This window comes from Synchiropus splendidus, chromosome 7, assembly GCF_027744825.2.
Source record: "Synchiropus splendidus isolate RoL2022-P1 chromosome 7, RoL_Sspl_1.0, whole genome shotgun sequence".
In the NCBI taxonomy this organism is placed as follows: domain Eukaryota; kingdom Metazoa; phylum Chordata; class Actinopteri; order Syngnathiformes; family Callionymidae; genus Synchiropus; species Synchiropus splendidus.
Genome location: NC_071340.1, coordinates 20,953,533 through 20,968,931, shown reverse-complemented (window position 1 = coordinate 20,968,931; position 15,399 = coordinate 20,953,533). Strand labels below are relative to the sequence as shown.

Sequence of the window (15,399 nt, the reverse complement as noted above, 5' to 3'; positions counted from 1 at the left end):
AATTACAGACACAGTTGGAAAGTAAAATGCGTCGACAAAACCAACAAACATAAACTCAGTTTTCATTTAAGCTTGGCACTTAAATGAGATTCCCATGTACAATATATATGCCATGACCCTCATTTACATTGGATTATCAACAAACATTTCATTCACCACAAACATCAATACGGAAAAAAGGTGTGATTGTTTTCTCTACTGCTCCCTGTATTTGCATGCTGCTCCATAAATAAGCCTGTGTCATGATCACAGCCGTGAATTTATAAAGCACACTGCTCAGCCAGGCAAAGCCACGACAGACCTGGTTGTAGAGCTTGAGAGAGAGAGAGAAGTATGGACCTGCAGGAAGGATGTGGCTCTTCCTCACGCTACCATTCTACCCGCCCCTTGATCAAATACCCCGCTGCCCCGCGAGCCACAGACATATCATTGTTTCAGTGGGTACCTTCAAGGAGTTGTGAGAGTTGATGCTGCGCCTGCGGCCTTCTTCCAGTTGCATCTCCGAGTAGAGATCTTCCTCATCTTCCTCCATGATGTCAGATAAGTCTGAGCCTCGACTGCTTTCCGTGTGGTACTCCTCGCTGTGGCTGTAGTGATGGTGATGGTGCTGAGATAAGGAACGTTTGGTTGAGACAAGAGATCAGGGTTTGACTCTATAATAAAGTCATCTTTACTTCTCACATACATGTCTCCCTAGCTCAGAGCCTCGGAGGAATTCATCCACCGACGCTCCTCTGCGAGCGTGAGGAGAGTCGTATCCATCCTCCTCTTCGTCCGAGTTGAGGGGATGCATGGCGTTACCGCGATCGCTGAAGATGTTTCTTTTTTCCACCTGGTTAGAAAAGCAGTTTGAGCTGGGCCATAACAGACAAAAATATAATCCATGCAAAATGGGCTGCAACAGGTACAACCAAAACATCCATGGTGGAGAGCTCTAACCCACGCTGACGGTGGTGGTTTTGTTGGAATGACCATTCAAAGCCAAATATTACAGAGAAGTGAGTTCCATCTGGTAGCCTCTGAAAATGAGGGCCGTATTTGATGAAACCTCATGAGCCCTAAACATGTTGTGAAAAGGAGGGCAGGTGTGGATTGACCTCTGTACTCACCCTGTTGCCCTCAGCGAAGACTCTCTGCGCAGCTTCCCTGGCCATAGCCTTGGCGATGGTGTTAGGTATGGGTACTCCCTGAGGCTGAGGCAGAATTCTCTGAGGAGAGGGCGACCGCCGGGGCGGGAAATGCGGCAGCTCCAGGTTGGCTCCACGCATCGGAGGCAGAGGTGAAGGGCAGCGCTCCCATGGTTGACCCAGCCGCGTGTCGTGCTCTTTGGTTTCTGGCTCTCTGGCACTTATGAGCGGTTTAGACTTGGGCAAGGGCTGCCGTTGGAAATGAGGCTGTGGATGAGGAGGAGGCTGAGGAAAGGGCTGAGTGTGGGGTTGTGCATGGGGCAGCGTGTGAGGCTGCGCTCGAGGCTGCACCTGTGGTTGAGGGTGATTTGGGGGATACGTTGAAGGGTAAGGGGGATGTGTCGGTGAAGGGCCCGTGTGTGGCAATGTGTGGGGAGGTCCTGTAGTTCGACGGGACAGGCGAGGAGATCCCAAGAGGCTGTGTGGGATCACAGCCACCGGTGAGTCTTGTGACTCTCCTTGTGTGGATAACGTCCTCACTATGACTTCTCTCGCTTCCAAACACTGAATCCTGTTGATCTCCACCGTTACATAGTCCGCCGTCGGGTACAACACCTCCGCTATCTGTGACAGAAACAGAGAATTTGTTCAAGGGCAACATTCTCCCAGGGTACCTAGATAAAAACGTTTCCAATTTCCAGTGTTTCCAAAACACTTTCAACACTTAAAAGGAACACTTCTGCGTCGCCATTATATCATTTCACCAGGAGATGGCAGCACTTAACACGCTAAACATCAGGCACATGCACTAGTCAGAAACAGGGACTAGACTTGCAGTATTTTACCCTGCAGAAGTCATTTCATTTCACTCATCTCAAGTGCCTGTAAAGTAGATGCATATTCTCTTCCTCCATGATTGAATGTATCACTGACGATAGTGAGGAATTAATTCATCCATGCTGACGTCAGTGGCTTCTAACTTTGTTCAGGGAACCGGGTGACCTGTGACCACGATGCATATATGGATGTGGGAATTAAAACCTTCCAATATTAGCTCTCAGAAAGGAAAACTTTTCTGTGGATAGTGATTAATAATTCAGTGTGCCCGTGCTGACACCTGCCCACGACCAAAGGCGTCGACCATGTCGACTAGTCGTCGCATACGGGCTCAATACTCGACTAGTCACGATGTCCACATTAAGAGGAGTCGGTGAATGTGTGGGACCATTTCACAAAGGAAACACTTTTCACGTCACGTTTTCAGCAATGAAAATTCAAATACAGCATTTCAAAACAACATCTATATATGTCAACCTGTATGTGGCACGCATGTCGACTAGTCGCTGAGGTAGTCGCTGACTAGTCGACTATCAAAATGGGCAATTACTTTTCCTCAGGGGCCACGTTATACAGTGTATTGTGACGGTTGAGAGGGGCCGTCAAACCCAGAAGAAAGGAGGGTCTGAGAAAATTGAAAATAAAAATCAAGTGATGACATCGTGTGTGATTCTGAAATGACCCTTTTTTTGATTGTTTTGTGTTTTATTTTATTTAAACTACATTCCATTTAAAGATGTGTCTCATACTCTTCAAAATCTACTTTCAATTCTGGTGTATTTTAAGGGACAAGAAATAGCCAACGGAAGAGACGAACAGTTAAGATAAATAATCAAACGAGAAAGTTATGTTGAATCATAAAGAACAAAAAACAATGCACAAGACAAAAATGTCAGAGACAATGTCAGTTTTACAGTTTTACCCTGACTGCAGGAGGGCCACATAAATACAGTCATAGGGCCACATTAGGCCCCCGGGCCGCACTTTGTGCAGGTCTGATCAAAACAGTGGTTAGTTGCCTCCTTAACTAACCAAAACTCCTCCCCCCGGTCATGGAGGACATGGATTGGACAAATGTAGACAGGGCTGGCGTCACAGTTTGGCTTGACCTGTACCTTCTGTCCTTTCGTGCAGACGGCGTAGCCGATCACACAGGCCCCATTGGAGGTTCCGGCAGGAGTAAGAGGAGGTGGCTTCCACCGCACTTGCAGGAAGCCTGGCGTCTGACCGCACTGAACCTGGACCTCCTGAGGAGGGAGCGGAGGCCCTAAAGAAAACACGGTAAGAGCAATAAATAAAGAGAACCTAAGTAACTAGAGCTTCTCACATGCACTAAACAAAGTCTTCTTCCTTCATGACGAAGAAGAGTGTGTTCATATCTGTTAGCTTTTGTGATTTTCATTACGTTTTTTAAGATAGTAAAGCAAATAAGAATGATGGACACCATTTTTGACAAATATTTTCACAGCAAATCATTACGAGACTTCTTCTTTGGGCTTCTCCCTTCAGGGGTGGACACACAGTGGATCATCCTCCTCCATCTCACCCTGTCCTCAGCTTCCTCTTCTCTCAAACCTCCAAACCTCATGTCCTCCTTCACCACCTCCATCAATCTCCTCTTTGGTCTTCCTCTCCACCTTCTGCCTGGAAGTTCCAACCTCAACATCTTCCTACCAATGTACTGGCTCTCTCTCTCTCCTCTGTACATGTCCAAACCATCTCCATCTAGCCTCTCTGACTTGGTCTCCTAAACACCTGAGCACATGTGCTGTCCCTCTGATCCTATCCATCCTGCTCACTCCCAGAGAGAAGCTCAGCATCTTCATCTCTGCTACCTCCAGCTCTGCCTCCTGTCTTTTCCTCAGTGCCACTGTTTCCAAACCATACAACATTGCTGGCCTCACCACCCTTTTGGACTCTTTCCCTTTCATCCTTGCCGACAGCCTTTTGTCACACATCACACCTGACACTTTTCCCCAATGATTCCATCCTGCCTGCACCTGCTTCTTCGCCTCTTTCTCACACTCTCCATCGCCCTGCACAGTTGAGCTTAAGTACTTAAAATCCTCCACTTTCTTTATCTCTGCATCCTGTAACTTCACCTGTCCACTTGGGTCCCACACATATATTTCGTTTTTCAGCAGCTAACCTTCATTTCTCTCCTTTCTAAGATCTACCTCCACCTCTCTAGCTTATCTTTTACTTGCTCCCTGCTCTTACCACAGATCACAATATCATCTGCAAACATCATCATCCAAAGGGCTTCTTGTCTAACCTGATCTGTCAACCTGTCCTTCACCATCACAAACAGGAAGGGGCTCAGAGATGAGCCTTGGTTGCAGTCCCACCTCCACCTTGAACTCACACACCTCACCACTGTCTTACACCTGCCATACATGTCCAGCACCACTCCAACATACTTCTCTGCCACTCCAGACTTCCTCATACAATTCCCGAGACACGAGAGCTAAAAACAAACAACTGATATTAAATGAGCGGCAATGTCTCTTCCTTGTATTTATGTTGAGGAGTAGCGGAACAGCTGTGTTTACAGCTTATTCACGTTTGCTCTAACTATCAACAGAAGGCAAATGTAGCTGAAGTGTCTCTTTGGTAGGTGTCACTTTCAAGCTTTCATTACATGGTCTAAACACTGGAGAAGGAAGAAACATATGTCGGAAAAGGCTTCAATAAAAGCTTTACAGAAACGTCAGATGCTGACTCGAAGGTGGGATCCAGAAGCTGCAGTGTAATCGGCATGAAATTGTTGTTGTTAGCAACAACTAATGAGGAGCGTTGAGCTGCTGATACGCAGCCTCCTGACACCACTGCGCTCATTGACAACAGTCGTCCAGCGCAGATAGCGAAACTCCTTCAGACACAGCTAATTAACATGTTCAATAGAAGAATCCTTTAATGAACTGGGCTTGTCAGCTGCCAACAGGAGACTCCGTTTCAAATTCCTGCCTGTGTCGTCCTGGCTGTCTCCCTCTGTTCTCTGCAGCGTTTGAAAGCTTTGCAACTCCACTGTCACATTCTTCCAGATAATTGCAGGCCTTGTCTATTTAGTTTTCTTCAGAAATGTCATTGAAAGCGGCAGACAGGATATAGCCACCCATTTTTTTTCTCCCTTATATCACCCACCTCTTTCTTAAGGACATGGGTGCCAGACTCATGGCCTGTGGGCCAACTAAGTCCCCCGAGTGAAGCATTTATTTTTTTTATTTACTCAACTAGAATGAGGACACACATGAAGTGAATAACATGTCAACAGAAACACAGTGCTATCTACGTCGATCGCGGAGTTCACGTGACGCTACGTGGTTTTAAGCTAACGCCTTGAAGTATAGCAACTCACGTCTACCTGAGATGACACAAGTGACTTTTGTTTTCAAATTACAAAAAGCTTGGTGCGACTGCTCCAAACACAACAACAGTGACAGACATTTATGATCTTTGAAACCAAATTTTTGCCGCCATTTTTGTAGTCTTCCTAGGTAAAACAGAACGTTTCAAGCAACGGTGTAAACTTTAACTGTATATAAATAGGTGAAAACAAACGTTTAAATAAATTTTGACAAAGCGGTCAATTTACTGAAGGAAATCAAAATACACTGCTGAGTCGCTGTAAGTTACAGTAGTGGTTCAGCAAATTGGCTTTCTGCAGTAATGATGCCTTACTTTAGCTGCATGTTTATGAGCGCATGCTCCTGGGGAACATCACAGTCAGGAGAATACTTTGCATGATAAAAACTAGCGCAAGATTTGAACATTTTTACTCCGAACATTGACTGCATTGCGCTGCCCCACAGAGATTATATCCATTGCAACGCTGACTCCACATTGACAGTGGAGCTAACTGTACCGTACCAAATAATAGTCTCCACGAAACAAACCGCATCACAGTCTAATATTTACATTCCATCATTTGGATTTGAATGACTCCCATTCCCGCTGTTTGACTGCTCAATCCAGCGAGTGTGTCTCTCTGTCTCCCTGCCACGTCTCTTATCAAGCTGTGCAAATAAATCCTGGAGAGGGATGTGAAATGGCAGGGAAAATTGCTTTCTTTTTCTGTTAAGCGAGTGTAATGGCTCGCCGTGTGTTACCGGGTAAATAAATAGATTTCGGCGCAGGGACTCAATAACTAAATGGCTTCATTATCAAGATGACTTTAACACATGGCAGCGTTGAATATCATATGCCGAGGAAATACTTATTGTCTGAGGCTACGGAACTCAGACTTTCATTTGGGGATGGATTCACTTTTATTTGTCAAGATATTTCCATTCTCCTCCATCATGCTTTTGGGGATCAGGACCCCCAACAGGCACCTCTTTTCCTGCCAGAAAAACAGGCACCTGTCGTGAAAATAATTCATAAACTAATTGTTTGTTCAAAATGAAACCTTCCTTATTCACCCTAAAGAATGACATTCGCAACCCATCCAAGAAACCTATGTATGATGGCTGAGAAGTGCAAAACACTACACAAACAGCAGGAAATTTACAGAAAACAAAACATTTACAGCACCATTAAGTGGAAACACAACGCAAATAAAGGAAAACAACATGCAATTAACAGAAAGCACAACAAAAAATGTAGCAGAAAAGGCAAAAACATTCGTTTTGTAAGGGAAGTGATGAGGGCGTCATTGGCAAGGCAACCAATGAGAGACGGTCTCTGTTAACCTGGTGGGTGGGACGAACATTCGCCCTCATCACTTCTGTTAAAAGTTAATGTTTTTGTGTTTTCTGCTAAATTGTGTTGTGTTTTCTGTTAACCGCATGTTGTTTTCCTTTATCTCTGTTTTGTTTTCTGTTCATTTTGTGGCGTTTCCTGTTCATTGTGTTGTGTTTTGCACTTCTCGACCACGGTACTTATGAAATATTTAATCACAAAACGAAATCATCGTGTTCATTTTAGAGATGAAAAATGTGTCGTACTGTGAAGCCAGTATGGAAAGTTTGTCAAAAAAAAAGTCCTTGTTATCAAAAAATGTTAATATAGCAGTGGAAATTTAATCAATTTAAATTGAATTAAAATTTTATTTACTAATCAGATTTTATTTTTTTACATGGGCCCTAATATATTGCAGGTCTCTCTCTGTACATCAAAATAATATTGTCATACATTTTGTTCAGTCATCATTAGAAGTAGCTAAATAACATCAACAGTAAACTGAAAGCCAATACGTGAGTTGCATGCCTTATATCGTGCAAAGATGAAAAGTTTGAATTACGTTTTGGGGGCTGACCTGCCGGCTGAGTGCAGAACTCCACAGAGATCTCCCTCTTCTCTCGCTGGTCACCTGGAAGCTGCCAGGGCACCTGATGTGGGTGTGCGACCACCTTCACTTTGTAAACTGTCATGGGCTTCAGGTTCAAGAACTTATACTTGTAGCCTCCGGCCTTGACCATGTCGTACTCGGCGCCGTTGAGGAAGATGGTGTGACTGTAGTTGCTGTTGCTGGGCATCCAGGAGAGCTCTGCTGACCCCTGCGAGATGTTGTCCACCCGCAGGTAATAAGGTGCTACTACCACGTCCTTCCCCACCAGCATTGTGCAACGCAGCTCGTCGGAAGGGCCGCGGTCAGTGATGCTCTGCACCGATATCCGATACGTGTTGGTGAGCAGGTTCAGCTTTTCGATCAGAGATTTCGTCCTGCCCCCGTAGGGGACGCTCATACGTACTTCCTTGTCCACCAAGACATTGTAGCCACTGATGGAGCCCCAAGCTGGAGGGAGCACAGGGGGATCCCAGCCAATGATAACACTCTTGGCTAGTTGTTTAATCAGGTTTATGCGGCGAGGATAAGGCACAATGTCTTCACCAACCTCATCGATATTCACATCCAAGGTTCCTGTCCCGTTGCTAGATGACCCAAGCAGGTCTGTGCCCAACCTGCTGGAGCTCAGACAGTCGAGCTTTGTGTCAGACAGCAGGCTGCTGATACTCGTCCCAAGTCCCCTGCTGAGTCCAATTCTTGACGTCCCCAGGCTACTGTGATTTGCACTTGCCGATTCTTTTGTCACCGAGTCCCTCTGTTTCTCCTCGTCTTGGATAAAATCCACAAAGTTGGAGGGGACAAGACCCCGCTGGCCGTCCAGCAGCTCTCCTGAAATACAGTGCGTGAATTACACGGTCGAACGCGGAGCAGTGATTCACAGTGAAGAGACTCCACACCTTCATAGAAGCCGTCCTCATCCATCGTCCCGTAAACGTAGAGATACTTTCCCGCCACCAGGGGGAGCTCCGCCTCAGGGTGCTCATTCGGACCGTCGTAGGGATTGTAACTACAAACAAATACATTCACATCTGAAGCCTCAAAAAGACAGAGCAGGATGTTAACCACGACATAAGGAATCGACGCTTTGAACATTCATTTGCTAAATTAGAAGCTGAGGTTTGTTGAAAGCGCCAGAACTGTCGCCCATATTTTGTGCTCAGAGGATTCCAATTATTTTTTGTGCTGACAGGTAATTTTCTGTACAGATAGAAACACTGAATCATTTTGAGGCCACAGGCCAACGCACTGAGTGGGAAGGCAAATAACATCAGCAGCCTCTCGACTGGCTGCTCAGTTCAAGTTCTTTGCCTCTTCTTTTGCTGAAAAAAATGGATTTTGGATCATGCACTGGAAGGAATGGTTGAGTTCTGCCTGTCAGGGATGGAATTTAAGTGAGGATTTGCAGATCGTTCATTGGGAATTAATACATACCTGTAGCGAGCTATACACAATCGAACCTTCCCGGTGAACCGAAGTTTCGATCTTGTAGAACCAATCTCTTTGTCCATCTGAAAACAGTTTGATGAGTAGTTTAAGGGTGGATACATTATTTATTTTCACAAACAGCAATCACTACATGTGTCGTACATTCTTAAATAACATTCAATGTCAGGTGAAGACTTGCAAATATTCATGTGTCAGACACCTCAGAGAGGAAGGCTCTCGCCGGGCTGCTGGATCGACCTCGAGTCAGGAACGTTGGCTTGACTGAGAGAAGATCAGGCTTGTCTCCGCTGATCTGGAGCGGTCGAATAAACTCCGATATCAAAGATCTGCTCGTAGGAGCCTCATTGCCTGTGAGGCACAACAAAGCTGTTAAACAACTTCAGTCAGATTCAGTTAGAACCAAAATCAAAACCTCCCTCAAAGAATTGATAACAGCAAAGCTACTATTTTCCCATGAAAAAAAAAACATTTGAAGACAACAAAGCATTTTTCTTCTGCTTTTTTTTGTCTTTTTTTCTATTTCCCATCAGTGTCACCACAGCAAGTCCTTGTCCTCCATCTTTAGCCGAGGTCTTATGTTTGTCTCACCCATGTCTCACTCTTGTTTCAATTTCTAATGTCTTTGTCTCTCCTCTTCACACCATCTGAGTCTGGTCTCTCTAACTGTCTCGACATGAGCTGTCCCTCTGGTATTCCAATTTTGTCCTCTCAAAAAAAATAACCTGACCATCTTCAAGTACCTCTTGTCTTCGCATCACAGCTACTGTCTCTAAAACAAACATCTTGGCAGGTCTCACTACTGTTACCTTTCACTCTTCTCTCACATGTCACACCTGCCAGTCGTCTACAACCGTTCCACCATGCCAGCACTCTCCTCTTCACCTCCCTGGTCCATCAGTGTTTGAACTACCTCTTCTCCCTGCATCTACACTACGAGCAGGACTCTCTAATAGTGTACACCAGACCTGGGCAATGTGTGGCCTGGGGGCCATATGCGACCCGGTGCCTGTATTTCCGTGGCCCTTTTGACATCAGACTAATACTAAAACTGATATGTTGTAATTTTTCTGCCTTTTTTGTCCTTTTTATTTTTTAGTCACCACCACTTTGGCAGTAAATATAGTATGTTCTTGTTTTAAGACTACATTTTTTGGTGTGTTTTTCTTGTTCCTCAAAATACATTGAAGGAATATTGAAAATATGTTTTGAAATAAATGTAATAATAAACATTTTTTTTACGTCTGCTACATAGTTATGTTGATTTATATTCAAAATAAATGCATATGAAATTAAATATTTCAATAGGTTTATATTTACACTTTTAATCGTTTTAGGTTCATTTTGTCCTTGTTACTTAAGAATAAAACATATTTTTCCCTCATGTTTTGTAGTCGTCGCTGTCTTTCTTTTGATGATGGCCCCTCACAACAGTTACAGTTTCTAATGTGGCCCTTTAGGAAATTTAATTGCCCACCTCTGGTGTACACATTGTAAATCCCCAAAATATTTTGCGGATATTTCACTACAGACATGTCCGACGGTGACACTAAACGTAGAACAGACGCAATGATCCACAACATTGTTTATTCCCATAAGACGATGACTGTTACTTTTTATAAGCTGGCTTTGTTTGTACGTTTGATATTCAAACACTGGCTCGTGATTTATTTCAAAACATTCCGAGACAGGCTGCACAATGTGAAGGTTGAGCAGATAACTGGTGGGATATTATAATTTCAAAAGCTGCATTCATTAAATATAAAATATCTGTATTTACATAATTCCAGGTCCAATATGGAAGTGGAAGCCAAAAGCACTTTGATTATTCAGGATTTTAATTTGGCAAGACAGTGTTGCTGCTTCGCAGTGTTTAGAAAAATGGTGGTTTGGAGTGCGGTTTAGAGAAGAAACTGGCGTGATTTCTACTTAGTTTTACAGTGGCGAAGGTAGTGGAATAATAAGGTAAAATAATATTGTCGAAATGGCTTCATAAATGTGAAAAAAAAACACCTCCAAACCTTTTCCTAAGGGGGCCGCCAATCCATTGAGAAGCTGGGACAGAGATTTGTTGGGTGACCCGGGGGATTCACATAGCGTCAAAGGTTCCGTGCTGAGGATGTCGAACTTCCCCGCCTGGAGTCGGAACTTCTCCAGCTCTTTCGACAGCAGGTTGAATTGTTCGCTTTGGCTCCGACATTTCTCCTCCAGCTCGCGGACTTTTGCCTGGTGACAGCGAGGAAGGAGGGCCAGGACAAAAGGAGGAGAGAGGGCAGCAGGAAATGATAAACATAAGAAAGAACCCGCATATAAGGAGGACTAGATATCAACATATGGAAAATACATTTTCATAGGAATGTAATGAGATGAGGGTCAACAGAGCATCATCTGGAATGACATGCATTTTCTAGCTTTTGATCAGACTGAGCGAAATCTGAATAATAAATGATTATTCAGTGAAGAACAAATGGCCATAACCACAAGTTCCCTTATTGAACTTCCTAAATAAAGCCTTCATGCAAGCAATGATGTGAAAGACTATTGAGACATGTTGTGTGTCCAACACATGCTTGGACGGATGGAACATGCCATGGAAGGTTGACAGATAGATCACCCAGATCATTTGATGTGAACACACACAACCAAATAATAACCAAAATATATCACTGTAATTATCATCATAATCTGGATGGTCAAAGCCAGAGAGTGGACATGTTGGTCAGCACTAGTGCTGGGCAGATGACATATCACGAAACACTTGCAGGGATGATGAAACGGTGTCCTAGTTTTCAGAGGCCACTAGATGGCGCTCTCAGTTCCACAGTTGTTCAAGTCCAAACATTTTACAGCAGACAGTGCCCTCTGGTGGCTTCTAAACATCAGGACGCTGTTTCATGAAACCTCATCGACCCTGCAATACTGTGTCATGACCCCTCAGCTACTCATCACTAGTTAACAATTTATAACGCATTATTAATACATTACAAGACATTATAAGGCTTTATGGAAGATGTTAAGAAGATTTATAGTTGGTTTATGAGGTAAATTCAATTTTTAAAAAATAAAATCTTCAACATAAAATAAAATAGGCCACTTAGGGCCAATTTAAAGGAGTTAAAAACATCTATATAACATTATACTGTGTTGTCATTGCAAACATTATGAATGCATTCGGTCCAGCACTTAAAATACTTTTTCTACAGGATTATGAACATGCAGAACAGCTTCTATTATGATGCATTCATTACCAATTTGACCTCAATATAAGTGTTATCAAAGGTTGACTGCTGTTTCTGAAAATTCTGTTGCAATCTTGTATATTTTTTAAGTATTTTATAATATTAATTCCACACACTGGTGTATCATTATTGGTTGGCTGAGGTTTACAGCTGTGTGCCGTGACCTTCAGTAACTCTCCAGTCACCCTCTGAGTTGAATCCTTTCGCACTTTATTTTTGTTTTACTTTAATTCATTTCTTTTTTACTATGTGGGTTTGGTAAAACTGCTTTTATAGGCCAAGCCAAGCAACGCTGGCTTTATCCGGGTTCTTGTTCTCCAAAACCGAAGCTGTGGATTAATTCAAAGTGACTGATAATGGTACGGAAACTATGCAGTATATAAGGCACTACATGTGTTTTGCTCTTCCACATCATAAACCAAAATCTTTCCATCTTGGATGACAGTATGGACAGACAGTTTAAAAGACAAACCCGAGAAAACTGCACAAATCATAAAGGTGATGGTCACAAATCAAACTGTGCATTTATATGTACAGAAATATTGACAGGAGTTTTCCGTCGAATTAAATAAAAGGCCATAAATAAAATCAAGTCTGAAATACCTGCATGCTGTCCAAGTGGTTCTGTATAAGCACAAACACACACCCATTCGTTTAAGGAGATATAGGAAAGAAATAAAGCACAGTTACTCATGTGATCGTGAGAGGGACTGTTGTATGTAGAGTCTCAGCTTAGGCAACAGAAAAAAAGTAGATCTTTCTCGCTCTCAGCTGCAGCCACATAAAACACAGCCCACACCCCAGGAGCCCAGACGCTCACCTCTAACAGATGGACAGCGCCTTCATGTTCCTTTTTAGCCTCAACCTGAGCCTGGGAAACACAGGTGCAGCGCTTCAGTTCATGTCGAGTCATTTTTAAACACCAGTGAAGGATCTTTACTAACATGAAAGAAGCACTCTTCCATTCTTTGATGCTGAGGGTGGAAACAGCTGATAAGAAAGCCACCACTTGTTCAAATCCTTCTGACACCTTTGAACACGCACGCAACACGTTGACTTTCCCAAATTTTACAGCATGACAGGGGCTGTTCAGAGCAGAATCCCGTGGCTTTCTTACACTATTTCCACCGTATCTGTTTCATGTTTTAGCCAAACATCTGTCAGAGAAATAGATGAAAGCAGAGACTTCCCGGGCATGCCAGAAATGTTCAACACCATTACATACATGGAAAGACATTTGGACGTCTGTTTGGATGAAGTCGCCGTCTAAATGTGGCGATACCTTTTTGTGCTCATCGCAGTGGATTCCATTCATGTGTATTAGACCTACAGTATGTAGGTCTTCACCTGGTGCGTTCCTTCAGCCCAACTTTTACTTTCATTCCCCAAGCAGCAGTTGTGTTCCTGTCATGTATTTATCATTTTTCTCTCTGAATTTTTCTGAGACAAAACACACAGCCCTGTCCAATAGCAGACTGCATGTTGTGTTATCCAGTTGCCACAATGTTTGCTTTATCCCATGATCAATAGTGGGATGTGTGTTGAGTTGAGTTTATCAGGGTCTCAGACAGAAAAACATCTCTTGAAATTTTGAATATCCTCATGAATGTACCCCACTAATTCTAAATAGCAAGATAGACGCAGCGTCCTGCAGCAGAAGTTCACTTCTGGTGCTCATTATTCCATCTGTTCTTTCCCCGTCTATGTTTTAAGCTTGTATTTTGTCGTAAATTTTACAGTGTTTTGTGTTCCTCCTAGTTTGCCTAGCACCTTTCAATGTGTCCTTTATTCTTGCTGTCTTTTGCTCATCCACCTGCTTTCACCATTTGAACATCAGTTCAGTTAGGATCTAGTTTTTCTGTTTCGTCGGACTGAGATTTGGACTTTTATTTTTACTTGTGGTTGGTTCTCCATTGACACCCCGAGCTCTCTGCCTGATCATAACAACTTTGTGAACTATACTATACTTGACACAAATTTGTCATACAGGATTCTAAACATGCAGAACAGCTTCTGTTATGATGCATTCATTACAAATTTGACCTTAATATAAGTGTTATCAAAGGTTGACTGCTGTTTCTGAAAATTCAGTTGCATTCTTACAATTTTTTGATGTATTTTATAATATTAATTTCACATTCTGGTGTATCATTGGCTGAGGTTTATAGCTGTGTGTCATGACCTTCAGTAACTCTCCAGTCACCCTCTTCCTCCCAGAGCCATGAAGATTCTGCTCTGAGTGGAATCCTGTCGTACTTTCATTTTATTTGACTTTGATTCATTTTTATTTTACTACGTCGGTTTGGTAGAACTGCTTTTATAGACCAAGCCATGCAATGCTGGCTTTGTGAACTAACTATGTGTCTATAACAAAACCACCAATGTGTTATGTTTCATTTCTTTTTTAAATTAAGTCAAGACTTAGGGCTCTATATAGAATAAGAAACTCATTTAACAGTTGAGCTGGTGGTTTGTTTCTTTTCATTTTTCAAACCCAACTTCACATCTTGACTTTAATGTTACAGCCCGTGTCAGCAGTCTGTGAAAACCAAGTCCTAAGATGGACACTGTGTGTACTTTTGGGGCCTATACTCGGGAAACTCAAGTTTTTTTTGTATCCTCCGACGCTCCCTCAAGCTTCAATCGTGGCCCTCACTCAGCCTGTTTATGGCGATGTGACTTTTTCAACGCAGTGTTGACGGGATTCTCTCGCACTCTTTAAGTCGCTGCTAATTATGAAAATGTGCATCTCAAAACCAGGCAGTTCTTTCCATTATAGTTTGATGTTAACAGAAAAAACAGCCTCAGTTTAGATGCTTTTGAAGACATGAATGATTGATAATGTTATGCTCAGTGACGGCATGTTTCAGAAGCCGGTGTAATTCAGTTAAACTGCACAATACAGACGCAGTGGACTGTATAGCCACACAGCAGAAGAGGCACAATATTTCTTTGCGAAACTGAGAGCATCTGTTGAGAAAAACAAGTGTTCCACATGAATATTCGTACATCTGTGGACTTTACAATTCCATAAAGCTACTTTGCAGGCAATTAATTTGGGGGGAATGCAGCATGTGTGCAGGCAGATAAGGCAGTAATGAGCTTCTGATAATGAGAGAAAAGGCTGAGAGCTACTCCGGCGGACGGCTGAGGTTTTGGAAACAGCAACACTGGAGGTGCACGCAAGGTTTTTGTTTTTTTTGGAGAAGACACTGATGACTATTCCAATGACACGCACCCACTCAGCAGACTGGCTTTTGCAGTCAGCTCCGATGTACAGACAAGGAGGCAAAGCCATGGAATTGCTTGGGCCAGCATTTGAGTTCAGCTAACCTTGGAAAAGTGTCATCTCTACTCTGGGGCTTGAATGTTGGATTTGCTAGCTAGGTGCAGAGGAGGAGAGGGGCCCTTGCACTTGGAGCCCTCGGGGTTTTGAGACTGACAAAGGATGTGTCGGGCACCC

The 15,399-nt window shown here is 43.2% G+C and overlaps 1 protein-coding gene across 19 annotated transcripts in view; it reads right to left on the bottom strand.

The window, feature by feature from the left end:
* The window catches only part of rimbp2b (RIMS binding protein 2b), an 83,448-nt gene that overhangs the window by 14,655 nt on the left and 53,394 nt on the right, over positions 1–15,399 (bottom strand). For 11 of the 19 annotated variants that reach the window (XM_053871863.1, XM_053871862.1, XM_053871868.1 and 8 more), the window contains 11 exons: positions 12,757–12,807; positions 12,540–12,560; positions 10,719–10,923; positions 8,900–9,066; positions 8,686–8,762; positions 8,151–8,260; positions 7,207–8,082; positions 3,080–3,231; positions 1,110–1,751; positions 686–832; positions 446–607 (listed from right to left, as the gene is read on the bottom strand). In XM_053871863.1, the coding sequence (XP_053727838.1) occupies positions 446–607; positions 686–832; positions 1,110–1,751; positions 3,080–3,231; positions 7,207–8,082; positions 8,151–8,260; positions 8,686–8,762; positions 8,900–9,066; positions 10,719–10,923; positions 12,540–12,560; positions 12,757–12,807 (2,610 nt within the window). The remainder of the gene's footprint in view (positions 1–445; positions 608–685; positions 833–1,109; positions 1,752–3,079; positions 3,232–7,206; positions 8,083–8,150; positions 8,261–8,685; positions 8,763–8,899; positions 9,067–10,718; positions 10,924–12,539; positions 12,561–12,756; positions 12,808–15,399) is intronic. The other 8 variants (XM_053871865.1, XM_053871871.1, XM_053871866.1 and 5 more) reach the window with 8 other exon arrangements.